Here is a 27,793-nt window from a genome sequence, read left to right as displayed (position 1 = left end):
ACCATATCTTTGTGACACATTTTTTTTCGTCACTTATAATGAAAGTCTAAAGAAAATTGGCCGTGCAAAAAAAAATAAAAAACTAGAGTCTGCATTAGATGAGATCACAAGTTAGAACTTCGGAAAAATCATATGTTAGAAGCAACAATCATAGTTTCTCAAACAACGACTTACACTCAGTAAAGAAAAAAAAAAGATTTTTTTTTCACATGCACTAGCACATATCCCGCATTCCCGCTTATAGGTTCCATTTCTCCCTTTAGCCGAATTATGGAACAGCAACTCATTTCACACATCGGGATGATACCTTTCAAAATTTTATATGGTAAAAACCCTCCAACCATCATTCCAAGTTTTATCTATATATGTTGATAACCTCTTTGGTGAACACTTCCAATTAGTTCAGACTTCAGAGGAACTGTCTTCTTGCTCAACATATATAAATACAATTTATCTCATGCTCAGTCTCACAAGAAGGTGCATGTTGACAAAAGGCACAATGAAATTTAGTTCAATGTTGGTGACTTCATTTTTGTGAAATTGCAACTATATTCCCAACATTCTCTACGACTTCAATGGAACCGGATGTTGTCTATTCAGTATTTTGAGCCCTTAATAATATACTATTTGTGATAGACATCTTTCATATATATATATATATATATATATATATATATATATATATATATATATATATATATATATATATGTATAGTGATCAGCGACAATTTTTAACTATCACAAAAACTTGTTGCGATTAAAACCACTATTAGTTAATGTATTGGAAGGATGCCACACAAATTCATGCATCCATCAACCATCAATCTTTAGTTCTTTATCGAAACAAAAATTTGTTGTTCGCTTTACAAAAAAACGTTTAGATTGTAAAGGCATGTCATACAACAAGCAGGTCTAATATCTCCCTCTCTTCCTAAAGGCATGTCATTCAACAAGCAGATCTAATATCCCTCTCTTCCTAACCGCTGACCATTTAATTTCTTTCATAGGGTAGCCTTGGCCCTTAAGCTTTCTTTCTAGTACTTTACCAAAGAATGATATGTTACACCTTAAAAAGCTACCACAATTTTTTCTTTTCATTACATTACTACATTTTAATCATCCAGTGGTTAAGTAATAAGGGGAAGTAGTAAAAAACAACTGATATCATGTTCGCTAGAGCTTATGAGAAGCTTCTGAATAAAAATAAGTTGGTCTAAACATGCTTTAAGTTTCTTGGCAAATCCAATATGGGCAAGGTGCCCCCACCACATTGATTATGGTTTTTTTTTTTTTACTGAAAAGAGAAGAAATAGAAACTCTTCTGGAGTGATTGAGTGAGGATTCCTATTAACAACTACATTAAAAAAAAATAGTTTGATAAATACAACCTCATGTATGAACTTATGTGCATCCCACTACACATTTGGGAGAACCAAGCAGCAAATTGAACTGCTGTATACCTTTTACTAAGCAATTTTTTTTTCTTTTTGAAAAGAGATAAAGAAAGGTGTATACAAATAATTTAGGTGTAATCCAATTTGATAACAAAGCCTTCACCTCTGAATTGCACGATGGATCATCAATCAACACATCCCCAACTCATCGCGGTATTTTGATCCTGTGATCAATCAAAAGCAAAGCAACAATTTCAATTAGAATAGTCAATCGTTCGTGGCTAGCATAACCATCCTCCCTCCCCCTTGAAGAAACAGAATTGACATATTCTAAGTAAACCCAAAGACATATTCAAGATAATATAAAAACATGAATTTGAAAATCCATGCAATGAGCACAATGCAAGAGACATGTTAGCTGGCCATTAATTTGGATTTACATTTTTTTTGTTGCAGAAGTGATTTCGGTGCAGGATTCACTTAGTAGTAGATAACAAGGTTACAACCTCAACTCAATTAACAATAGCACATATTATTTCATAATAGCAGCTGATAGGGATTAAGATTCCCCATATATATATATACATGATATTGTCATGTGAAATTTCATGTCTATAACTTATTGATTGAGAAAGATGATTTTGCATGCTCTACTACCAAAATGTAGAGAGACTTTCGGGGACAGACCCGGGTTGGTCCGGAAAGGCATGGGAGGGAAGTAAAGAATGTGTAACATCTTAGTACACTTATCTTAAACATTTTTTACTCATACCAAACACACCCCTTAGAAGATTTGGATCATCAATCATTCAATGTGTGTTTGGATATCATTCGGAGTCCGTTAGCACCGATGTCAACAAGTATCCAAACATACCTATCTAAAATGCGGTTAACGTTAAAGAATTGGCCAGCAAGAAGGCATGGTAAGTTTTGAACATAACCATACAGAGAAACTGAGAAACACATGTCTTTAGTTCCCACATGAGTGAAAGTCTTAATGAAAAGCAACATGAATCAAGTCATGGGTATGCCATGTTTCAAAATAGTTCTACATTCTAAGTCAGAATCAATGAATCAATATTTGAGAGAAACTGTGAGTAATTTATTTTGAGGAAAAATAAGTTAGATGTAAGTTTTTCGGTGTTAATTATTGTATTCCACAATCGGTAGCTGTGAGATTAATTCTTCACCTCATTAGTGCATTAAGCCATAGAAAAAATGACCAATAGATTTATACCATTTACAAGAGGAGTTGTATATCAAAACATAGATAACACTCAAAATTACCAATAGAGAGAAGATTATAACTAGAAATGTTAGTTACCATTTGAAGAGAGTATAGGAGCATTGGGGCATGTCTCCATTTTCGAGGTTCTTCAGGGAGACACCACCACAGACGACAGTAACAGGAATCGAACCAGATTTCCAACCCTGCATGCTCACACCCGTTCTGGTTTGAACCTCCACAGTGGGCACCAAAGCCTTCGCATCAAACGTCCCCTTCAGCTTCCTCCTCTGCCTCTCATCCAACGCCTCCCCCTTCACGGTTGTTTCCGCCTTCACATCCGTCTTGTTCTTCTGCTTCACCTCAAACCTCGCCACCTTCGTCGACCCCAGATTCAGGTCCCCATTCTCCGCCGTAATCTGCACGCTGCTCTCCTGGAAATGCCACACCATCCTGCTGCTCCGGTTCTTCACCTCCACCCTCGCCGTCGTGTTGGCGTCCAGGTAGGCTCCGTCGGTACTCTCGGTAACGTTCATCTTCGTGAACCGGAACGAGCCCAGGTGGAACACCGGCAGGGCGGGGTCGTAAACGATGTAGATGAGGCCGGCGGCGACGGCGGCGGCGAATATCAGGACGAGGAAGATGACGCAGAAGATGCAGCAGCATATGCGGCAGCACCCGCGCCGCTTCCGTTTCTGGCGGAAGGTGGTTGGGAGGGCGGCCTTCCGCGGCGGAGGAAACGGTTTCGGCGTTGTCTGTAGAGGTGGGGTGGTGGGGTCTCTGTAACCCGGTGGTTTCTGCAGCGGCGGTGGTTTCAGTTGGGGTGATGCATCCATTGGTGATTGCATTGGTTTTTTTTTCTTTCTTTCTGTGTTATGTTTTGTGGGTTAATCAATGAATGGCGCTTTTTGGAAAAGATGAAAACTCTGAATCGGAAAAATGAGATCAATTATGGGTTGTCAATGTCATTGAGTAACGAGAAATGGTTAAGCTTGGGAAAATGAATGGTGGTGAAAAATGGAAATGTGAATCAATTTTGGTATATTTTTTGCAACTACTAGAATTGAAGATGACGAATGAGAATGGAAGGTTTTGGTGGAGTTAAATTGAAATCTGAGATGAGGAAGGAGAAGAAAAAGAAGGGAATGAAAATGAGAGTTGCTTGAAGGATAAGAGAAGAGAATTGGAAGATGAAATGACAGAGAGTCTCTGGTCAGGAGTGGAGGAGGAAGAGGACAAATTTGTTAAGACGTTTGTGAGAGGGCGACACAGAGACAGAGAGAAGGTAAGAAAAAGGCAAGGGAACTGCATGAATCCATGGAAAGCTATTTTTAATTTTAGAACAAAATAAATATTCAGTTTGCAACTTTTTATTTTTATCAATAGTTTGTTGTTAAATACAAAAAAGGAAAAAAGGCATTTTCCTTTCTTAATAAAATCTTTTCTAAAGTGGAAGTTATTTTCTTTATTTTCAATTCTGAAATAGGATTTAAATTAGGGATAATTTACCATATATATCATATGTTGCGTATCTAGATACCCTAGAACTATAAGAGTAATAAGAAAAACTGCGAGTGTAGCCCCTCATTTTTTGAATGAGTATAAACTTCTCTTACGTTGTGTCTCTTGTGAAATTCGAGACCAAGGATTTAAGGCTATCTTTGGATTAATGGAAGATGATGAACTTAAGGGAAATGGAATCAAGTCATATTATGTTATGTTGCTTGTGAATGATCAAGATAGAAACAACGCGGATCACAGTCAGCATCTATAATACAAGTGACCATATCTCTTTCATTCTCTACGTTGACTTTTATAGGTTGGAGCGTTAATTACATAATAAAGTGACTTTAATTTCTTCATCGTCTCCAGCCTAAAATACGTTCTTTGTCTTGTTCCGTGTCTCGTCATTCCTTATCATGACGCAATCAACATTTATGGGAGGAAGCGCGGTCCCTTCAATCACACAAGCATGTCTCATTAGGTTTCGGTTTGGCCTTTTCCTTAAAGAATAAACTAAAATACTCATTGACTTGACCCACGCATATGGTTGAGGAGCATGACCATACACATAGAGAGGATAACTCTCTTCCTGTTGCCGACTATTTGGCTCATTGACCTATGTTTTCCCCCTGTTACCCATTTGTTATAGGCTTCGTTTGGAGAGTGTTATAGTCTATTAGCTCAAGATTCGAGAGATGTTATGTCCTCTGTTTCCTCCCCTATATAGCGTTTTCTCTTTTAAGAAATGTCACTCCAAAAAATCATAAAATAACTAAAGAATTAGGTGAGATAAACTATTCTGAAACCATTCTAGGCCACTCCACTCCATTCGGATCCTTTCCATTTCCATTGCATTTCACCTCCTTCCACCGATCTAAATATAAATATCAGTTTGAAAAAAAAAATGCATCAAATTCTCATTCACTCAAACCCATTATGGCCCATTTGACATTAGAACGGGTCCGGGTTGCGGTTCGGCCCGGTCAATTTTAAAATCCTAATTTTTTTCATATTCACGACTCCTTCCAGTTCTGGCGCACGAATGAACCCTCGCCGCTGTCGAAGCTCCTCCTGCCGTTGTCTTCGGCGAGCGTCTCCAGCTTCGTTCCCTGCTCGTCGTTCGGCGTTCACATCTTCTCCTGCTGAAACTTCCCAGCTCGCTGCTCCTCTACTTTGCAGTTGAATCTACTGCCAACTTGTATGTAGCTCAACTTTGATGTGTTTCTTAGTAAATAAACCTCTGCTTTCACTTCACTAGGATTCATACTCAGTGTATGTGGGTAAGTGGGGATTCTTATTTTGAAGAGCTTGGCCAGTGCAAAGCTTGTTTTGAAGCATATAGCTGTTAAAAAATCAATGTTCTCTATTCTTTGATTGTTCTTTTATTGCATTTCATAGTCACTGGATTATTTAATGCTGTAAGTTGCTTTTAGATCTTCCATCATGCTTCCACCTTCGAGTCTAGCCGGGTAGCTTCATCTTGGAGTATCACTAGTTTAGTCAACTATTTGTTTAGCTGTTAACTTGTTTTACTACGAATTTTTCATGTTTATGGTGGCAGTAGCTAATGCAATTGTTGGTTTAAGACCTGAAGGGGTGGGGGATATTTTGTCTGCTGACAAAGGCGTATAAGAACTTTGCTGTTGTATCTAAAAATGAAATTCTTTGTAGTTCATGATCAGTTTATTTTTTCTGCTGAAATTTTGGTTATTCACTCAAATTGAAGTTGTATTGTTTCATTGTTTAGATATCTTATAAATTAATGGAAAAAAGAAAAAGACATTTCTATGGTGTAGAAAAAAAGGGGTATCAAATAAAATGGGATGATTTAAATCCCATCTTGTTATGATTCTATTCCTTTCTTAACCTGGGAAGCACGGACACTTCCAAACAGAGGCGTGTTCGACACGCAGACGACACGGACACGTTGCCGACACGCCACCGACACGTGTCGAACACGTCTGAAACGTGTATGAATTTTAAAACATTATTTCTTGGCTCGGACACGGCTGAGACACGGTTTGTATAGTGAGCCGACACACTTTTGTGGCTGGACACATATATGAGACACGTGTTGTTTTTTTATTTATTATTTTTTGACTTAAAAAAAAAGATAAGTTAAAAATCAAAAAAATCTCATCTAATTAAAACTGAAACAAACCTAAACCCTTAAATCAAATATCTTTGGCTCGTAACACACAGTCTCCTCTCCGCGTTTCATCTTCTTCTGCAAGCGGAGGTTTTGATCTCCTTCCTCCACCAGCGACGGCGGCGGCGCGACGGCGTTCTTCTCCGTCTCTTTACCGTGCGCGTTTCATCTTCGGCGAGGTAGTTTTCTCTGCCGACGACCACTGCCGCTTCCTAGGGTCTTCTCTGTTAGTGGCCAAGGGTAAGCACTTTATAACTTTAGGGACAGAAGCAGATTATCCGTTGATTTTGTTTGCCACTGTTGCTTGTTTTGGGTCCTTTCCAACGAAATTTGTGTTTGCCACTGTTACTTCTTTGAGATCTTTCTAATGTTACCCTAGGGACAGAAGCAAGGCTTCTTAGTATTTTTTTTTTTGTGAAGCTCATTGACATATGATTGAAGTTTTAAGTTTTTAATTGTAAAGGCATTAACTTGTGTTTACTTGTCTCATGGTCTCTTAATTTCTCTTAAGCCGTGTCCCCGTATCCTATTTTTTGAAGTTTAGCCGTGTCGCCGTTCCCGTGTCCGTGTCCGAGTCCGAGTCCATGCTTCATAGTTCTTAACTATTCAATTATTTTTCATTATTCAGAACATAGCTAAACCTTTCAAACCAGCGTAAAATCGTTTGAACCAGATATCATTTTGAAAACCAACCATTTATTTACCCATTAGTTAGGGGCTTAGGGCCGACGATGTGGTCCTATTCACCCCTGCAACTTTCATCATCACTGATATAGATGCCAGTGAGCCTCATCTCTCCGCTTAAATGGCTGGTTGTGACACTTTGTACAGGGTTTCCTGTAGCTTATGGGGCTATAGGGTTATGACACGTTAAGATGAATCCGTGCAACGGCCAAAATTGGCTCCTAAAACACATGCTAATCGCTTAATTCTAATACCATATCTTTTTTTCTTTCTATCTTCCTTGCTTACACAAAATTTATTTGGCCCAGATTCTGCAAAGAACACGAAGTAACAGAAACATAGGCTGCTCAAACTACTGTCAACGTCTTTCTATTTTTTTCTCATCCTCCTCTCTCCAAACTTGAAGATGGAGTACGTCAGCCCAGAAGGACTCCGCTTGGATGGTCGCCGACCCATGGAGGTACTGTTATGACTATTATGTTTCTTGGATCCTTTTATTTTTATTCTATTTTATTTCTGTCTCATGAGCTTTACCCTTACCATCTTCTCCCCTATTTATGAAATCCTAGATGCGGCAAATTCGAGCAGAGATTGGTGCTGTATCCAAAGCGGACGGGTAAATGAATTATTGCTTTTGGGCTTAATTTTTTCCCTGCTCCTCACATTTTCCATTTTTCATTTTTCTTAAACCAAGGTGTGATTTTATTTAAAGCATTTGACCATAAAGTTCTCTTTCATTTTGAAACCAGTTCTGCCATTTTTGAGATGGGTAATACAAAAGTGATTGCTGCTGTTTATGGCCCTAGAGAGGTACTATTTAATTATTTACCTTGCTTATGTATGGTTAATAGTTATTCTTGTGGGTAAATCTTTCTTATTTTAGGGGGCGGGGTAGCCTAAATTTTTAGAAAAGCTTTTAAGTTTCATTTCAGCTTTAGTTGATGTTTTCTATACCTTTCAGGTACAAAATAGGAGCCAACAAATGAGTGACCAGGCTTTGGTAGTGATTCTTGTCCTCTTAAAAGTTATAGTGCACTGGGTGTCATTTTGCTTTGTTCATCTGTGTTGTCTAAAATTTTGATTACTTTTAACTTCTTTGCATAAATTTAGGTTCGGTGTGAGTACAGCATGGCTAACTTTAGCACTGGAGATCGCATGAGGAAACCAAAGGGCGACAGGTTTTTCTCAACTATTTAAGATCCTAGTGGTTTTGTATGTTATTTATACTTGCTGAAATAATATCAATGAACTCAGAAGATTCTCTAATGCTAGAATGATGAGACAAACTCTAGATTTTAACTTCTTTGTTAAATTTAAGTTTTCTGATGCTGCAGGAGATCAATTGAAATTTCTCTGGTTATTCGACAAACTATGGAAGCATGCATATTGACACATTTAATGCCTCGTTCCCAGGTTTTATTGCAGCCTTTGGAACTTCTTTTGATATCTAATTTGTGTTTTTTTTTATAATGATAGTTATTTTATTTGCAGATAGATATTTATGTCCAAGTTCTCCAAGCAGATGGAGGTAAGTTAAACCTCATAATAGGATCTTGTGATCATCTTCTCCTCCCTTTGTTATTTTATTTTCTCTCATACCCGTTTTATGGAATGTTTGTTCTTGACATGCCTCTTGCAGGAACTAGATCTGCATGTATAAATGCTGCAACTTTGGCCCTTGCTGATGCTGGGATCCCTATGCGTGATCTTGTAACTTCCTGTAGTGCTGGATACCTTAATAGCACCCCTCTTCTTGGTATATTTATCTGTTTTACTGGAAATTTTAACTGGGTATTTAACTAGGGTTGGGTTTGGGTGCCTTCTTTTATTTCAGACAACTTTTAAATTTTGATTCAACAGTGCATTGGGTCATCATAATTATTGAAAGTTGCTAAATGAATATGGGCAGATTTGAACTATGTAGAAGACAGTGCTGGAGGTCCTGATGTAACTGTAGGAATTCTGCCCAAGTTGGATAAAGTGACACTTCTTCAGGTTAGTTTTCATTTCTTATTATTTTCTCCGTATTTCTCTGGTAATCAACAAAGTACAATAATTCAGCTAACTGGAATTTATTTTTATTCTCTTCTGGTACTAGGTTATGGATTGTATAAGCTTCTTGTATATTGTTAACGTTTCTAATGTCCTTACTGCTCTGGTATTAGCCTTTCTTGTAGAGATCCGGTGACCAAGGGCCCATTTTTTCTTTCTACTCTTCCCCTTGCTCTCTGTCATTGATAATTCATACAGCTACATATAAAGCCTGTTGCTTTTGAAGCTGTACTCCCCCTCGCTCTCAAAATAATTCTCATCTTTAGCTCGAAAGTCAGGGTTACAGTTTAGACAGAAAAGTAAGAAGTTATAACATACTGTTGGGAAATCAAGGTTTGCTTTGTAATATATGTGCATGTTATAGCTTTAATGCATGTTTGGAAATCCTTCTAGAATTGATTTTGAAGCCAGGATCAATTCCGGGAAGAAGCTTCCGTGGGTAGTTTCTGGCTTTTAGAATTGATTTTGAGGAAAAAGAAAAACATCCAAATATGCTTATTCTCTTAAGTGCATTCATCTTTAGAGGAGTCAAATTCAAAGATTCTGGACCTTTTGTTTACTTTCTATACTTTGTTACTTCAAGTCTACCTTTGGCCAATTTTATTGGAGTCACTTGAGCCTTTAGGAGAGATGATAGCCAAATCTTTGTCAAGTACCAGTTAATGATTAGTCAAGTATATATACCTTCATTTATCTTCATTGAATCATTACTTTTGGGAACTCCAGTTTCACATCATTGCATCTCTTTTGTTAGTTCTCCGTATTTAGCCTGGTAGTAATAGTATAAAGTTGTGTTTCTTTTTGTAAAGGGGCTGCTACAAAGGCCGATTTAAATGGAGAACCTGGAATATTTTAACAAGAAATGGCTCACTGTAGCATTTTTATGAAGAGCTCAATCCATTTCTTTTCTACTCCTGTTTCTTAGGAATTTTCTCTAGCATTCCTTAACCGCCTTGTTCCATAACATAGAATTGAAAAGCACTTATTTGAATTTGATAGTGTTGGGTTGAGTAAGGCATTTACTTGATTTTTGGACTGTCAGTCATCATAGTTTATCTGCACTGCTCATTTCTTTGTTACTGTCTGTAGATGGATTCTAAACTACCAATTGACATTTTAGAAAATGTTATGCAACTGGCAACTGAAGGCTGCAAAGCAATAGCAAACTACATACGAGAGGTAAGAACCTGTCTTCCTTGATGTGATTATACTTAGTGATAACATGGTTAACATTCATTTCATAGCTTAAATCCTGATTTCTTTATTGGTTGACAGATTTTACTGGAGAACACAAAGCAACTTGAATATCGAAGGGGTGTATAATTTTATTGTAGAAGTAAGATTTCCAGTTTTGCTTCCATTTCAAGTTGGTTTACTACATAGTATGTGTTTACTGATGCTCTTAATTTTCCAGAACTGCAGGTTCATTCTCCCTATAGTTGTGCGTTTTTCTTTTTTGGTTTAGGATTCAACTGTATCAACTGTGAAGCGGGAAATGTAGAGGTGAATGTGCTTAGAAGTCACTGTGACCTGGTTTTCGTTTAGCCTTTGAACCCTCGCCAGTGTTTTGTTTTGTCTTAGCAGATGCATGAATTGTAAATTTGCCCAATTTCAGGTCCTATCCTATATCTTTGGGGTTGAACTTGTTATCATAATTTCAGTGCGGCGTTTCATTTCTTTGTTGACGAATATGATCAAATGAGTTTCTGTTCATTGTGGTGTAGAACATGAGTCAATGACCACTTCTAATACAAGTGAATGGTTTAGGACTATGCTGGTTTATTGCATGATACGAACCTGTTTTACATTGCTATTAACTTGTCAACTAAAATAACAAATGTGAAGAGAATAGAGAGAAATGGAAAAAATACGGGTTTAAATTTCATAGGTATGATTTTGTGGATAGAAAATTATGAATTTAATAGAGATAATTTCATTTTTTTCTGGATTTTATTTATCACATTTTAATCTTTCTCATGCAAGGTTGGTCATCATGTTTTAAATTTGCCGAGCGGTCACCACATCACCTTTCAAGCACTATTCTACCAACCTGTCATTTTCGCAAATCTGTGCACAGAAACAACTTCAGCCTACACAATTTCTAATTTAATACTTAAAATCAAAGCAAAATTTAACCAGAACCGAACCAATTGATTAATAAGAATGATATTTAAGTATAAAATGGGAAAAAAAAATGTAACTACAAGTACAAAAATTATTTTGAAAATAACCACACTCCATACTTATATGTTTTTAATCAATTAAATTTGTTCACATAAAGTTTATCTTTAGTCAACCTAGTATTACAATGATTGATTCCTAGTGGGGATATGCTCCTTCTCTGTTTTATATTCATTATGGAGCGATTTGAAAGCATTAATGGAGTTGATGTCGATTAAAACATGATTGATACATGCTTTCCATGGGAGAGTGAGTTTTTAAAATTTGATGATGATGCTCAATCCGACTTGACTCAGGGCATCTCCAATATAAGTTCTTAGAGTTGAGTTCTTAAGTTAAGAACTAAGAACCAGGTTCTTAAAACATTGGAGATGACTGACGTTGAGTTCTTAGTTATTAAAAATAAGAATTAATTCTTATATAAACAACTTTGCTTTATGAGTTCTTAGCATAAAATAACATTTTTTATCTCATCCAAATTGCTTAATTATTTTATGAGTTTTGGTTTATTGCTTTATGAAAATAAACAGTATAAATAATGTGGTATTGTGAGACCAGATGAATAGTGCTAAGTAGTAAAAACTAATAACTCGTGATTGGAGCGAAATGTGCAAAAGTTGCTTAAACACATGTGACAGTACGAGCTCACATGAATAGTGCTTAAGAACTCACCTACAAGAATTAGCATTGGAGATGCTCTTAGTAAGGAGGTTACTATTTATTCATACAACTTTAAATTTGAGGATTTAATTTATATGCACCGTCGATGTAATATTGTTTACCTCACATAAAAAATAAGCATTTAATTTAATTAAATAAATAAGAATGTGTTTATTTTTAAATATGTGATATGATGTTTGTGTAAAAACGTTTTACACGGACAGTGCGTCAAAATTAAATTCATTGATTAAATGCAAAGCAATATTTTCCTTGATTAGTAATCACTAAAAGATGATTTTTTGGTTGAGACCATAATACTCAACTACCCTACCGATAGAAGTGACTAATCCCTTCTATTGGAGCGTTTTGATCCCATATAACCATGTTTTCGTACTTGAGAGGGACAGTCTCAATTTTTATCAATCTATAATTTTCAAAAAAAAGTTGACTAATCCCATTGTTCTAGGTGTGTCGCACGGGTAAAGCGCTGACCACAAAATTTATTCCTCTCATGGGTGAGGTTCAAATCCCTAATATCTCATGATTATGGATGAATTGAGCAACCACCACACCACACCTTGTGGTGGTTAAAGCTGATTACCTGTAGAGAACAGACCCACAGTTGTAACCTCTTTTTTTTTAGGAATTTAATAATGCTGGTTCAAAAACTCCCCAAAATATTAAAATGGTCTGAAATTTGATAGCCACTCTTTCAAAAACATAGGCTTTTCTAAAAGTACTATTCCTAGCCTAGGATCACCACAGAAAAATCAGATGCTCCATAAAAAAAGCCCTATTCTCTACAACTTAAAACTGTAAGATAAACTGAAGCCATCTACTGATAAGATTTTGTACAATTTTCCTCAAAGATCACCTCTATCAAGACCAAGACGCTCACTACAAAAACTTGATGGCACAACTGAGAGCTGCAGCCTCCCTGTCCATTCCTCTCCAGGCTTCAAGTTCACAGGTTTCTCTATCACTGCCCCATTAACACAAAGCATCTGTTTGTACTCATCATCACCAAAGTCTGTCATTGATTTTGATTTCTTCTCCCATGGATTCCACACAGCTGCACATCGGAGAAAACAGAAAAGTTTCAACTTCAAGAACATCATGGAAATCACAACGAAAACTAGAGATGAAAGGGACTGTATAGTTTTTCTTTAACAATTCAAAACATTGTCCACATTTGAACTCATGTTAAAAAGATTGTTGGTATCATTGTCCACAATTCAAAACGTTGCGTTTTGATCAACGTTAAAAAAATGATTTTGGTTAAATTGATTATAGTAAAAGTGAGTTCTGATTTATGTTTGCATACATTTAAGAAAAAATTAATTTTTGAAGGGTGATGTATTGATGTGATATCTGGTTGTAAAATTTCTCAATTGATTATGTTCAATGCAGGAGCTACTCTCTCCAACTTCTAGCAGAATTGATTTTGAGATTAGAATTAATTCTCCGAAATGACTTCCAATGTCCCAAACATTTATATTGACATCCAAATATGATTTTACTCTATCAGAATTGATTATGAAGTTTTCCAAAAAATAACCAAACACATTCTAACTACACTGAAAAACTTTTACGAGCTAAGTAGCTTACCAACATCAGGGAGACCTTCCTTTCTTATAACATAAGTCCTTTTCCTCTCATGATCTAGAACTGCAATTACATTTGGAGAGCTAACATAAACTCGATCCACCTGCAAGGAAGGAAGGATGAGAATGTTGAAACCTACCTAGTAGTAATGCAGTGGCATAGTTACCTCAACTAAAGGGAAAAGCTCAAACTGCATCATAGAATTATAGATATGTATGTGTCGCAAACATAAATATAATCCAGAGGATTTACCTCAGATTCAAATGTTAACGCGTCTCCTTGTTCTGTGAATCGTTCTTTCTGGCAAAGGTTGTCCAGGTAATCAAGTGTCTCCAGACCTTCAATCCTTATCTCACTACACAAAATTGTTAATGTGAGTTCTTAGTTCAAACTAACAGTCTTAAAGAACATTCCTTATTCTAAGTCTATCAGGTATAATGAAGTTATATGCATATAATATTGGTCATGAATGTAGAGCTCATTTATTAAATATTCAAATTCGCAATCCTAATGAGCAAAAAGCATCACAAACAGAAGTTGTCTTTATAACATGAAAAACTTGCAGATATTAGAGGGTCCATAAAAACTTTAACTTAATTATGACATATCACTACTGAGTACTGACTTCAAGTTATAAATGAATACACCGTATATTAGTCTTCGGTAGCTGTTAAAGAAAAAACAGTCCTACCTGACCTGATTAGTAATCGTCAAAATCCCACAATTTAAAGCCTTCAGCGAACTATTTATTTAATGTATATATGCAAAATGTCTGTTTCAGATCAATAAGCCAAGTATTCGTCTCTAATAAAATCTTAAGAAGTAAACATCATTAATGCTTGATAAAATTCTAACTACAGAACCTATGTAAGTGTTCTGGTAGTCAATTTGCACAAGTAATCTTTATAACATGTGCACACAAAAAATCAACTACAGAACCTTTGTAAGTAATCTAGACTTCCAATAGTCAATTTACAGTGTACAAGAAAAAAGAGGGTTCTACATTATCAGGGGATGATGATCAAGCAAAAGAAAGAATTATCCATACCTAATGTCAGAAACCAACAAGTATGTGTGATATGCGAATGAGAAACTAAATGGCTTGCCATTGATATTCCTGATTCGTGATATCAAATTCAGGGCTCCATCAGTTGTAAGAGAGACCCGAAGGCGGAACTCAAAACTGTTACAATTAGGCAATTGTTAGCTTAATACTGCTTGAAATTACTTCCAACACAGGGAACCATATTTCATGAGCTATGGTTTTATGGCATTCAAAATAATACCTATGTGGCCAGCCCTTCATATCTTCTTCAGATGATTTGAGAAGCAGGTCAACAAAGGATTTCCCACAGGAATCATTTGCAGGCAGAGGAGGAGGGTTGTCATCAATAGCCCACATTTTATTTTTTGCAAATCCATGCAGCTCGAGTGATCCACAGTTTCCAAACTATTAAACAAGTTTAGCTTAAGATATGAGTTATGTATGTTAAACTTTATTGACAATGAACATACAGAACAATAATTAAATATACCTGCGGAAAACATAAAGGAATTCCTCCTCGTATTGCTTTTGGCGCCTTGAAAATTGCCTATAGTCAATTGGAAATAAGAGAAAGGAATAACAAATGTCAGTTTCCTATTTACGAAGTAAAGTGCGCGTTTGCTTGAGATGTAACACAAACCCAAGGCACATTGAACCCAGAAGCTACAAAGGAAGGCTTCTAAATTAATGTGGTTCAGCTCAGGGACACGGTAAACAAATGTGTTCTCAAACAAAACACACCGAAAATTGGTCAAATTCTACATTTTCACAAAGTCATCATCTGTGAACCAAGGTGGCAAAAAAGGTAGCCACTCTTAATCAGACTACCTTCCCCGCACCCGAAAAAAGAGAGTAAAATGCCAATTAAAACTCTTTTTCTTCCCCCCTTTTCTTTTCTTTGAAATTGTAAATTGATATGATTAATGAACAATGCAGAATATTTTGACTCACCAACCTCCAAACTCATTCCATTTCTAGGGAAATTTAAGTTCTTGATTCATATAAAAAACAATGCTGTACAAATACTATTTGCAGATGAGTTAGTAAAGCCCAAAATGAACTGGATGATGATTTGTTGACATGAATTTTGCCAATCAGCACGGACAGGACACCAAACAAATCCATACCTTGCTGCTTGTGAAGAGAAGTTCTTCGCCCTGCTCATTACGCCATGAAGTGACCTGTGCTCCATGTAAGCTTACCTATTTTCAAGAAAGGACAATTAACCCCAATATCACTAGCACCAAAACTATTTACTCAAATTAAACAAGAAATACCATTATGAACCAAATTTTCCTTATCAGGGATTGACATTGGAAGTTATAAATTATAAAATCACGACTTCATCGATTGTTAAAACCGATGTGAGTACCGCGATCAACAAGTTCTCACCCGTGCCGAAACGCCCTGCGGGGTCCGAAGCATGATTTGATCGATCCCATTCCAGTCTTTTGTAATTTCAGTTGCTGCTCTATAGTCCCAGACAGCTGCAGAATGCCCCATCCAAAACAATTCACTTCCTCTACTTCTCTACTCCCTAAGCAAACCCTAATAAGCTTCTCAAATTCGGTACTCGCCAGCGCCCAAGGACCAAAGGGAAATCCAGTCCAAACCTAAACTGAAACAAACAAATAGCTTTTGTCAATTAAAAGCATAATCCCAACAGCCAATTAACTCACCTAATCTCTACTAACTGGTATGATTCAGATCTAGAGAACTCTAATCTCTACCTAATTTACAAAGCAAGAATTAGGAATGAATGTGAGAATTCAATCAAAGCTTTGAAAAAAACCAGAAACGTTACATATCAATCTACCTGGCACACATCTAAATATTGTCCCTTGAAACTTGTCAGATTTGCAGCAGAAAAAGACAATCAAGGACTGAATGAACTTGGAATTTGGAAATATCCAAAAAAATGTATACAAAACATAAAACCACAATATATAACAGCCGGGAAAAAAACGTTTCTTTAAGAATGTAACAAGAAAAATTAATAATAATTCCTTGAAGTAAATGCAACTTATGGAATAAAATCCAAATACTGAAATGAAACTCCGTCAAACTGAAAACACCGCTACCCACTAGGGATAGCTCGGTTGACAACACCGGCTGAATGTGCGGAGAATAGCTCTCGCATTCAATCCCCGCACAATACACCCGGGGAGAGATCAAAAGTCTTAACCGTGACTAAATCCTGAGTCCCGAATAGTCGGCATCCATCCGAAGGGTGACCGGATACCGGCTGGTTTACACACAAAAAACTGCAAACACAACTACATAATTAACCCCAGTTAATCAAGCACTTGTAAATGTACTTACCTTAAATACCTTGAACTGGGAATTTCAACTGAAACCGCAAACTGGCACAATGTCCCCGAAGCACAATGAAGCAGGAGGAGCCACAACAATGCATGACCACTGTCAAAAGGGTTCACAAATTCACACATCCAATCACAAGAAGCAATACCTATTCAATATCAAAGAATGGGGGAAAAGTGCAAGATGCATGACAAAGAAGGACAAGCCAAGGTACCCTTTTCTTATAAGCATTCATTCAGCACCAAACTTGCAAATGAATCAATAAAAGTTCAAAACTTTCAACCACCCCAAGATTCAAAAACACTACACCAGGGAAGATAAGGATGAAAAATCAGTTTTTGAAAATTGGGTATTGAAGAAGAAGAGATCTAGGACGTGGAGATACGAGAAGTAGATGTACACAAACAAACACATGTACAAACCGTCAAAAAATCAAACATATTTTTATGCAAAAAATGTTTTTTTATTAGAGAGAGAGTAGAATACACACACACCGTTTGAGTATGAGGTTGAAAGCTACCTTTTTGTTTGGACCGTGGTGGTGGCGCAGGGAGAATCAAATCAACACACACACACACACAATGTTGGTAGAAGAAGAAGAAGAATCTCGGTGCAGATGAAGAAAATTGAATCAACACTGACTGAGCTATCACATCACACTATGACTACACAAACAACATGCGTGTGTGTTTGTGTGTTGTGAAAAATGGATTTGTCAGTGTAATCCCGGGCTTATCTTCAAAATTTGTCTTCTTTTTCATGATTGCTAACACTTCCCATATTTAAAACATTCCTATCAACATCCATTTTCAAATTCTTTACTACTGTAAAAAATATGTGAGATTGTGATGAGAGAGCGGTGATGATGAATTGATGATAGGATATGTAATAGAAAATGTAAAAAATGAAAAATGAGGGGGTGTAAAAATAATTTCCACCCAAGAGGGTAGCTCAGTTGACAACACAGACTGAGATTGTGGAAAGAGTTTTCGCCTCTCGGGTTCGATCTCCACAATACACTTTAGGGGAGGAATGATGACCCTTAATTGTAATTAAATCCTAAATTTGGCAGACCGGGTAAAAGATGTTTATAAAAAAAATTCCAAATAAAAAGTTAGTGTATATCCATTATGTTTTTTTTTTTTTGGTATATATCAATTGTGTAATTAGTTATGGACAAATAATAAAACTATTTTATTAGGTTACTTGTTTTATTTTTTTTATTTTAATTTAATTATAATGTGAATGGATAATGAAGTTTAATAGACCTGTTTGTGCCTATGAAAAAAATTGACCTGTCTGTTTCTTTTATAAAAAATTGGTTTTCTTTCCGATGAAAAAAAACTTCAGTTTTTATTTGAAGGCAGGGGCTTACAAAATTAAACTTCGGTTTTCCCATCATGATTAATATGAAATATCCATAACAGACTCAAATATTATCTTTTACCATTTAAATTTTTTTTTGAATCAACCATTTTAATTTTTAATCGTAAGCACTAGCGAAATTTGTAAGGGACATAGGGGTCATGGCCCCGAGTTTATAAAAAAACTAACAATACTACTACATATCGAATAATAATATTTTAGAGCGAGTAAAAAATGAAAAACAAGCCGTGCGCAACACGTGCTTTGCACGACGAATTGGAAATTTACAACCCTGACTTTAGATGATAATATATAAAACTTGTGTATAACATGTTTTTCACCTACATGTTTGTGTTTCTTTTGAAGATTCAGTGTGCTTCTTTTTACACACAATTTTGATTCTCATTTTTTAGGTAAAAAACTTCAGTTTTCTTAACTCTATGAAGATAAGGGTTTACAAAACTTAGGTTCTCTCACCTTGGAATAGTAAATATGAAATGTCCATGCTCGAAAATATTATCTTTACCATTTTAATTTTTAATCGGAAGATTAGTTCAATCATGCATGCATACATACCTTCATAAACTTGATTTTGAAAAAATTATTTGTTGATTGTACGATACAGGAATCTAGTGATTGAGTATAGTGTAAGGTTACACATGCACGTGGTCTAGATCTAACATTAAATTGTTACTCAATCCAAGAGGTTCATGTTCAAGCATATATAAATGTTTGAAGTGTCTCACAGATTTTATATGAAGCAACGGTGCGATTTAAATAGCGGCATTCCCGTTGTTAATCACCTTTAATATTGTAGGACAACTCTAGATGATGTGAATGAGAATCTTGCAAATGAGTTAGTGTCTGATTAAGAAGCATAATTACTTAAAAACCAAGTATTACATGAATTTTACGTTTTTGATGAAATAAATCTTTTCACAGTAAGTATTTTTTTGACTTCAATTTTCTTTTTCAGCATCCTAAAGCAAATTCCCATGGTGGGCGCCGTACAGTACCTAGAATGCAGGAACCTTTGAATGGGCCTAATCAATGAAAACAAGTGTTATAGTAATGGGCTGACTCAATTGGACACAAGTTTCAAGGGTTGGAGGAGTTGTCTTCGGATATGGATCAGGTATTGGAGATGTACATTTTGACTCAGTTTGTAAAGAAAGATTACTTCCCTTCAAAAAGTTGTGTTTCATTTCTACTGTTGGTGTGAAAGCTGTATTGGTGGACAATCTTGGTAAATACACTCTTAGTGACATGCCCTTGTGTTTCATTTCTACTGTTGATGTGAAAGTTGTGTTGGTAGGCAATCTCGGCAAGTATACTCTTAGAGACATGCCCTGACTCGGTCACTATAGCCGAATCATTCAAACTTTTTCATTGACCAAAAAAAAGGTATTGCACGTTTTTTGTCAAAAAGAGAATGTTGTTTAGAACCACGTCAAATAGCACTGAGCACAGGCATTGAAGTCGTGCTAAAGCAACAAACAAAAAGTGACTTCTACGTCAATGCACCAGGAATTTCCAAACACACGAAAAGCCAGAATGACTTTATCAGATACTAACATTACAAGGTCCACACCAAAATAGTCAATAGCACACATCCAATTATATAAGGGTTCAACAACCCTCTCTAAAGTCTAAACTAAAATCTATAATCCTCTTCATTTTACAAACTTTAGTAATCATATCCATATTTCGTCAAATCTAATAAAATAAGAGTTCTTGTCCTAAGTAATAACTGACAAGCAATGAATTAGTTCTGGATTTGATGGATTTAGATACTAAAATTCAGCTGATCCATCCCTCAGACAACTGTTAGCAGTAATTTTGGGCTTGTAATATGCCAAAACTACATGATCAGCCGCGGCAATCGCTGGTTTTGCATTAACCAGCCGCCACAGCATCAGCTCGGGGACTCGCATCCAGTAATTGATGCAGCTTCGCACCGCCGCCAGAGTTTGAGCCAGAGTTTGATTTGTTGTCACGAAAACCATTCTCATCCTCCACAGTTCTATCGTTAGAACTGGAATTATTAACTCTTGATAACAAGTTTTCTGTACTTACAGGTGTAGCCCTCTCGCTGTCAATGCCATTCAAAATTATCTCTTCTGATTGTCCCAGTTGAGCATTTCTAAGTTTTTCCTGAGTCAAAAACAATATAGTATTCAGCATCACGGTTACTGGAATCGCGATTCATATCGTGAATCGGAAGACCCATTTTATGAATTGCGAATCGAATCATTTTGTGTATCGTAAGATACATGATACAAAAAATCAAGTTATAAATTGAAATATAAGCTGAAATATCATATAATAAGCCTTAAAATAATAAAAGATGAAGATCCAAGCCATAAATCAAGATAAGAAGAAAAATAGTGGGTGCACAAAGTTTAAGTACCCAACCCCTCAAGAAATCACCAATAAAATGACGATATGCAAATTACTTTCCTACTTCCTATAATTGAATCATTCATCATCCCTAAGGTCAACACTAGACCGCAGCACAACAGCATTAAACAAGTATCACAACAGGAAACACGCGAGTAGATGGAGAAGTGTCAAGAAAACAACAAAGGAGGCACAAGGGTACTGGAACCGATAAAAAACAACAAAGGAGACATGTTTCTTTGGTGAGCCAGAAATGTCACATGAATCAATAGTAGTAAGGGCCAAAGTAGGGTCTGAATTTTCGAGAATGTGACAGGTCTTTCGAAGGAGTATTAGTCAGCTATTTCTGTCATTTTTTGTAAGAAAAACTAAAATACATCAGCCCAAAACACCAGAAACCTAAATTGGTCACGCAACCAGACCCGACTGAAGTGCAACCTGCACGCGACGTTGAAAGATCTTGAATCATAAGATTCAGCTGTGACTTGGTGATACAAAATGAGATTCAGGTTCATTCTCTGCAATACATATCGCTACCTCAAGAATTTGTGTAGTATCACATATCATAAGATACTGCTGATAAATATGCTCGGCATGAAAGAATACCACAATGAAATGCATACACTGAAGAAATATTATGAGAAAAGTACCTTTAACGTGGCATTTTCCACCTTAACTTTTTCAGAACTTTCAGCCAGTCGATTTATTTCTGATTTCAGGGTCACATTTTCAGCATTCAAGGATTCAACTTTTCGTGCCAGTTCTTCAGCCTCAGCCTGGAACACAGGGAATAACATTAGTCACAAGCCTATATTGAGTATAATACCTTTTTTTTTTCTAGGGAGCTGCATGCATAGAGACAGCTCATGCAACAAATTTACAAGCATGTGATATGGAAAAAGATTGACAAAATAACTATTTCTAACAGAAAGCTCAAACGCCAATTGGTGATTCACAATATCTGGGAAAAAAAAAAGCAACATTTATACCTGCTTCCTTAGTCTGGACCTCCTAGCAGATTCTCGATTTGATTGTTTCCTCCTCTCACGCTTCAGCTCACGATCATTCTATGGAATCCAAAAATATCCACATGAATGACTTCAATGTTAGCAAAATACAATGTGTTTCAGAGTCTCTGATGTTAAAATGAATTATATGGTGACCATACCTGTAGCCAAGGTTCTGCAGGCAATACCGCACAAGGTTGTGGAGCACTTGTGGGATTTGTTTTAGAAGGAATATTGGAAGGGTTTCTCAGCTCCAATACAGATCCGACTAATTGTCCTGCAACTGGCACCATCTTACTCGAAGCTCGAGTTTCTTTGGAATCTGGACTACCTTGTATCTCAGTTTTCCCTTCTCCATCTGCTTAAACAGCGTGGAAAAGCATAACAATCAATACAGATCACATTGAGACCTGGCTCTTAGCTTACAGTGCTTGTAGATAAATAATGCAGTTTGGGGTGTAAGACATTTTATTAGCAATTGTAAGCACAGGACACCAATACCTATACTGTAACAAGTCTGAAATCAAGGTGAATACCATCTTAGAGTCTACTACATTTTTCAAACTAATTGTGATGTAAGAACTCGGGCAATTTCACCTTGCTGATAGAATATCATTCCATTTATGAAAATCCTACTCAATAAACTGGTTGAAATCATGCATGCAGTGCTAATAGTGATCCAAGGACAACTCTATTGTTCATCAAGATGTGACACTTGGTGAAGAACAGAGTCATACCAGTGGTTGGTGTTCCCTCACGGCTTCTTTTCCTTCTTGTTTGATTAGCCTGGCCATAACATAGGCAAATATTATAATTTAAAGGTTCAATTTTATCCAATCATTGGAAAAAAAAAAATAGGGTACGGGAAAACAATATCATATAGTCAGCAAAGTGCAGGAAAAAAATGCCAATTACAAGAAAGTTCTCACCCCAGCAGTATTGCCATCACTTCCATCACTGGAGCCCTCAGTATCTCCACTGTTCACATCACCATAAAATTACTTAGTTACCCACAAGAACCTATTACAATAACCAACTTATGGACCGACCTTCTAGACAGCGAGAAAGTAGAATTCAATAAACTAAGGAGTATTAGATATTCACCCCTTCCCAACTCCCATTGTAAGAAAGGAAAATAAAAGAAAGAATGTTCTTGGCAATATTCATATATAAAGAAAACAGATAACAAACCTCAGTGATAGCATGTTTTCAGCTCCACGCTCCGCACTCTCAGCATGGCCATTGCCTATTGACATAGCAAGTCCATCAAACCCTTTCAATTTCTTCATCAAGCCCTTCTCATTATTTCCAGATGATTTGGGAGGTGTCTCTATGCTTAGAGGAGTCCCGGTCTGCATTGTTTTACACCAATTAAAACCATTCATAAAATGGATAGCACTCAAGGACTAGAGTAAGAACTGCTCTCAGGAAAAAAACTTACAGCAGGTGAAGACGGAATTCCTTGGCTATGTGCATGTGGGCCCTATATTTCACAAATATCATTCATGAGATCACGGAGGAATTCCGACCAATCAAGGATATATAATAAAGCGTGAAAAATCTCTGTTTTGCCCATCTTATATGCTTTAAATTAACGGCGATTTTGGCACGTTAAGATTATCACAGTAGGGAAAGGTTAGTAACAGTTGAGATGCCAACCAGATATAGATAACTCCTAAATTAACTAGGGCCAACAAAAATGGAAAAATCACATCTCGAATTCTCGACCTCCCTGATCCATATTGATTATTTTTGTAAAGCATTAATAAACCAATTCATGTTCCAGAGAATGAATATAAATTCCATTAACAGGAATTAATAATTATAAAAAATCACAAAAACAAATCACAAGAACGTAGGCTTACAACAGGAACTCCGGGGTGACTATAAACTCCACCGTGTGGATAAATTGCTGCATAAGGAGGCCCATAAGGTGGCATCATATGCTGGAAGAAATGATAAGTTAACAAGTTAATCACCCCTGTCATCTAGGATGTGTACCAATACATCCAAAAAAAATGACAGTGATATAATATAATAATTTATGTATTTAGGTATTACCTGTGGTGGCCCCCACATGTAGGGGTGAGGAGGGTGACCAGAAGCCACAGCTGAGTTGTAGTATTGTGGCATAGGAACTCTTGGCCCATAATATGCCTGAAAATATAACAGACGATTTAAATCACCAGAAGCAATTTCTAACGGCATTTATGCTTAAAAGAACTTGGCAGATAAATCAATTTTGAAGTGGGAAAAATTCATAGTTTCATACCACCAATTGGATATGTTTTCAAAAGAGAAAGCAACCGAGGGCCAAAGTAAATCTCATCCTATATATTATTACCCAACTGGTTACTGAATCCAATGCACAATTTCAGTCTGATGTTTATTACAGGTAAACTTTATTAGCAATGGACTAAAACAGAATATACAATACAATGCACCATAAGAATGGCACCCTTTGGGTACTTACTTTAGGGACGACAATCTACTACTCATATACAGAGAGGATGCTCAATAATTCTCAAGAGCGAATAGATAAACAGTTTTATCAATTCATTTCTTAGTAAAAGAAAAAGTAAAACAGAAATACATGATGGTAGATTTTAAGTAAAGGAAGCTGGTGTCTTCCTGGGAAGATGTAGTCCGTAGACGCAGATCACTGACTTTAAAGTGTGGAAGAAATAACAAAGATGGTGTGGATAATGATTCTCAGATTTGTCAATAGTAAGATGGTTATTAGAAAATCTTCAAAAGAGTGAACACGGTCCATTAATAGGTTTTCACCCCTGATATTGGCAATGATTGACTGAGTAAGGATGGCAGCGCTTAAACAAGTAAAATTTGAGGGCAGTTATTTATATTAAATTTAGCTAGAAAGTAAGAAACTAGAGTAATACTTCAGTCATTAACAGACAAAGGAGTTAAAGGCAAAAAGCAGGTAACCTGCATGGCTGCCCAATCAGGATAGACATGAACATTGGTCTGGTTGGTATGGTTGGCCTGATCCTGTTCATAAGGTAAGTACGAGAGTGTTAAAGAAAGTTCAAGCTTTTTACAAATGCATCCACACCCAGATACACTTTTATGAGCTCACCACTGTTACAGGTGAAGGCGGCTTTTCAGACTTGGTAGATTTCTCTTCCTCACTGCTTCCCATTGTAAGCACCTCCTGGTCAAATATTATAGAAGGATCCTTGCTAATTCACAGAAAATGTCTCAACTGCATTAACAGAAGCCATGTCAGCTATTATCAGCAACAAAAAGTTACAAGGGGGGACAAGCCAAAATCCATAAGAAAGGAGATGCAATTTAAAACACACTTGATCCTAAAAATCATTTCTGTACTACAAGTATACAAAAATCATATAGTTTTCACTTCCGTTGTAGACAGAGACATGTTATCTATGCAAGAGATTTGACAAGTCTCAAGGTGAATCTAGCACCTACTCAGTAATTCACTATGGATTAGACAAATTGAAACAAGTTTCAGAGTTTCACGTGAGAACAACTGACTGATCTATATTCTATACCAATTCCAACAAGAAGGCTAACACTTGAGAGCTTATATGGTTTTATACTTAATTAGACTCAGTAAATGCTTCAGAAAAAGGTCCAAAAGAGTAGGAACCAACACCAGTTCACCTTTGTTAGTTCCTTGTTTAAGAGAAAGTGGGATTTCACAAAGACCTTTCAAGAAAGGTTCAAAAGAGTGCATAGACAAAATGAAACTACAAACATAAGATAAGAAGAGTTAGTCAAGGACAGAATGGAGGAGGGTTAATTCTGTCTTTTCACCATCCCACAAACATGATAGAAAGGGATAGAGAGACAGACAACAAGGCAGAACATAGTCCACCCCAGCAAGACACCTCATTAGCTAAATGACAAACATGCCCTCCCATGGCAAACACATTCCACTTCCACATGGCTCAAGAAATGGTGTGAAAACTGAGAGAAGAAGACTCATAAAACTCATGAATTATCTACCTGAGCCTCCACTATGTTGAATTCTGCAGGTTTAACCTCCGATCTAGTCCCTGTCCACCTACTTGTTATGGAAAAACCAATTTTACTAGCAAACATACAACCAAAATGAAATGAAAGAAGCTCACTCAAGCAAATCCACAAGCATATTCAAAATCTTAACCAAAAAGATGCAAAATGAGATCCAGAAGAACCTCAATTCTTAACCCTCTTGTTTGTTTCAGCTGTTTAGTGTTTCACAAAATCAAAATTCTAAACTTTTTTCTTCCATGAGAAGAAGAAAAAAAGGTCTTGTTCTTCCACCACTTTGACTCGCACTCAATTACATGAAAAGCATTCAAAATCAAAACTTTCAATTAACATAGCAGAATTCAACGCACCTGACAGATACCCACAAAAAAAATTCCTTTTTTGGCAGCTGCAAGTAAAAAAATTGAAGCTTTGGAGAAGAAATGAACGAGGGAAAGAAACAGCGATACAGAGAGAGGAATGAAGTTTTGGTGGTGATGGTGAAGAAGAAGGAAGAAGGAACACCAAGACGATGTCCACGTCACCAAACACGTGTCGTATGCTGCTGATGTATGCGTATATCTACGGCGTATAAACATACGGTGTAGGGTGTGGTGGTTGTTGAGCTGGCCATTTTATTCCAACGTCACCAGAGCCGTACACGTGTTGTTTCAAGGATCCATCTACGCGTCTTGTGGTAGGGGGTCCAGCCTATCCACCCACACCCCTCATGTGCCTGACGTGCCTGCCTTCCAGATTCAAATTAATTAATTTTTCGGCTCCGATCACCACAACGGGTTCTATATGGCTCTGTGATAATCACGATGGCTAACAGTTACAGACGTATTTATAAATTGTCCACCAACATAACTCTTACATTAGAAGTTGGAATCGAACACGCAATCTTCTTATGATCGATATGTGTTGCTATTTTTATTAATTAAAGTTTCACCGCGGACTAGCTCATGTTGGCTCGACTCCGCCTCATGCTTCTGAGACCATAAGTCGATTTCAGAAACACTCGTAAATTGTTTGACAACACAACATTCACATCAGTAGTGGAAACCAAGTGCACATTTTTTCGAGGGAAAGCGTTTCATTCTTATCAACCGAGAACGAAGAAGATGTGGTATTTCTATTAATTAATTGGTGATGATTGATGAGATCAAATGAGATTATTGTTAATATTTAAATTGGGAATGAACTTCAACCAAATTGAATAGATGATTGGAATCCACGAGTAGCCACTTGTATAGCCACGCCTTCTGTATCTGATATTTTTTGTCTACTTTAATATGCTTTTTGATGCGTCACACACTAATATTTTATTTTATGTGAGTGTGCAGGATCTTTCTTTCTTTCTAGTTTTCTACCCTCTTTATCCTTTTTGAAGGCTTTTGCTCTAACCTATGATTAGGCCATCTAACAATGTTTAAAATTAATTTATGTAAAGATTGAGATGCTGAGGAAAGTTAAGAGGTGGCAGTGATGTCTTCTTATGGTTGATGGCCATAATCTGCCATTTGTTGAATGCTAATTTGTAGTAATTACCTCATCTTTGGCAAATCAAACATTACAAGGCCACTTCAAAAAAAAAAGGTGATATGCTGACTAATGAAAATTCCATAATCCATATGGCTAATGAGTGAGGAAAAAAAATATTATGAATTCCATTCTTTGTGTAATTAATTTGTTCTGGATTTTGTGGTCCATCTTTATACGTATAATATTTGATAAAAAAAACATTTAGTCCAGAGTTCGATCTCTCGGTGATGCATATGGAGAAACCATTATTGGGAGATGTCTACTCACTTAATGTAATCTCAAAGTCACATTAAAGTGTGTATGTCCCTCCCAACAAACCACTCAGAGATCGAACACTGGACTAAATACTTAAAGAACTCAATTATCAACCAGTTGTGCTACATCTTGTTAGTTGACATTTATTATTTAAATAAATAGTATTATAGTACTCTGAAGAAAAATAAAAGATGTCTATTCCCTCGTTTTGATCCATGATAAAACGCAAACAATTTGCTTCATCTACCAAAAAGTCCACTTTGCTTTAACGAACCCAAAAAAAATCAATATTTAGGCTCATCGCCCATAATCACATACTTGTATTACTAAAACACGGAGCATTAGTTCCCTAATGGTAATTTGGTAATAGTGTTGGTGACCATCTGACTAGGAACACAAACTTTT

The 27,793-nt window shown here is 36.5% G+C and overlaps 4 protein-coding genes across 11 annotated transcripts; 1 reads left to right on the top strand and 3 right to left on the bottom strand.

Moving 5' to 3' along the window:
- Positions 1-1,330: 1,330 nt before the first annotated feature.
- Positions 1,331-3,926, bottom strand: LOC130731368 (NDR1/HIN1-like protein 13). Its single transcript, XM_057583643.1, has 2 exons — positions 2,719-3,926; positions 1,331-1,618 (listed from the first exon to the last, which is right to left on the bottom strand). Exons 1-2 carry the CDS (start codon positions 3,465-3,467, stop codon positions 1,600-1,602), a joined length of 768 nt encoding a protein of 255 aa, XP_057439626.1. The 5' UTR covers positions 3,468-3,926; the 3' UTR covers positions 1,331-1,599.
- A 2,338-nt stretch (positions 3,927-6,264) lies between these two features.
- On the top strand, positions 6,265-10,779 carry LOC130731367 (exosome complex component RRP41 homolog). Of its 2 annotated transcripts, none has more exons than XM_057583641.1 (13): positions 6,265-6,511; positions 7,264-7,415; positions 7,525-7,571; positions 7,705-7,765; positions 7,917-7,955; positions 8,066-8,133; positions 8,290-8,368; positions 8,447-8,483; positions 8,595-8,711; positions 8,865-8,950; positions 10,097-10,186; positions 10,283-10,343; positions 10,422-10,779. In XM_057583641.1, the coding sequence occupies exons 2-12, from the start codon at positions 7,362-7,364 to the stop codon at positions 10,328-10,330; spliced, it is 726 nt and encodes a 241-aa protein (XP_057439624.1). In that variant the 5' UTR covers positions 6,265-6,511; positions 7,264-7,361; the 3' UTR covers positions 10,331-10,343; positions 10,422-10,779. The 2 variants fall into 2 exon arrangements, with proteins under 2 accessions (XP_057439624.1, XP_057439625.1); XM_057583642.1 differs by having other exon boundaries at positions 6,288-6,511; positions 10,430-10,779.
- A 1,691-nt stretch (positions 10,780-12,470) lies between these two features.
- LOC130731365 (putative glucose-6-phosphate 1-epimerase) lies at positions 12,471-17,580 on the bottom strand. Of its 5 annotated transcripts, none has more exons than XM_057583637.1 (10): positions 17,341-17,580; positions 16,830-16,919; positions 15,891-16,116; positions 15,626-15,700; positions 14,989-15,045; positions 14,740-14,903; positions 14,502-14,636; positions 13,706-13,808; positions 13,457-13,556; positions 12,471-12,920 (listed from the first exon to the last, which is right to left on the bottom strand). In XM_057583637.1, the coding sequence occupies exons 3-10, from the start codon at positions 15,999-16,001 to the stop codon at positions 12,712-12,714; spliced, it is 954 nt and encodes a 317-aa protein (XP_057439620.1). In that variant the 5' UTR covers positions 16,002-16,116; positions 16,830-16,919; positions 17,341-17,580; the 3' UTR covers positions 12,471-12,711. The 5 variants fall into 5 exon arrangements, with proteins under 5 accessions (XP_057439620.1, XP_057439619.1, XP_057439621.1 ...); XM_057583636.1 differs by having other exon boundaries at positions 16,821-16,919; positions 17,341-17,579; XM_057583638.1 differs by lacking the exon at positions 17,341-17,580 and adding an exon at positions 17,035-17,243.
- Positions 17,581-19,715: 2,135 nt separating this feature from the next.
- On the bottom strand, positions 19,716-26,109 carry LOC130731364 (G-box-binding factor 3-like). Of its 3 annotated transcripts, XM_057583633.1 has the most exons (14): positions 25,960-26,085; positions 25,583-25,640; positions 24,690-24,815; positions 24,539-24,601; positions 23,654-23,749; positions 23,458-23,538; positions 23,034-23,075; positions 22,784-22,944; positions 22,522-22,570; positions 22,330-22,378; positions 21,754-21,950; positions 21,575-21,652; positions 21,236-21,361; positions 19,716-20,339 (listed from the first exon to the last, which is right to left on the bottom strand). In XM_057583633.1, exons 3-14 carry the CDS (start codon positions 24,750-24,752, stop codon positions 20,082-20,084), a joined length of 1,263 nt encoding a protein of 420 aa, XP_057439616.1. In that variant the 5' UTR covers positions 24,753-24,815; positions 25,583-25,640; positions 25,960-26,085; the 3' UTR covers positions 19,716-20,081. The 3 variants fall into 3 exon arrangements, with proteins under 3 accessions (XP_057439616.1, XP_057439615.1, XP_057439617.1); XM_057583632.1 differs by lacking the exon at positions 25,583-25,640 and having other exon boundaries at positions 25,960-26,109; XM_057583634.1 differs by lacking the exons at positions 25,583-25,640; positions 25,960-26,085 and adding an exon at positions 25,238-25,383.
- Between the last annotated feature and the right edge of the window lie 1,684 nt (positions 26,110-27,793).

The sequence above is a fragment of the Lotus japonicus genome, chromosome 1 (genome assembly GCF_012489685.1).
Source record: "Lotus japonicus ecotype B-129 chromosome 1, LjGifu_v1.2".
NCBI classification, from domain to species: Eukaryota; Viridiplantae; Streptophyta; class Magnoliopsida; order Fabales; family Fabaceae; genus Lotus; species Lotus japonicus.
This window is presented reverse-complemented; position numbering and strand designations above follow the sequence as displayed.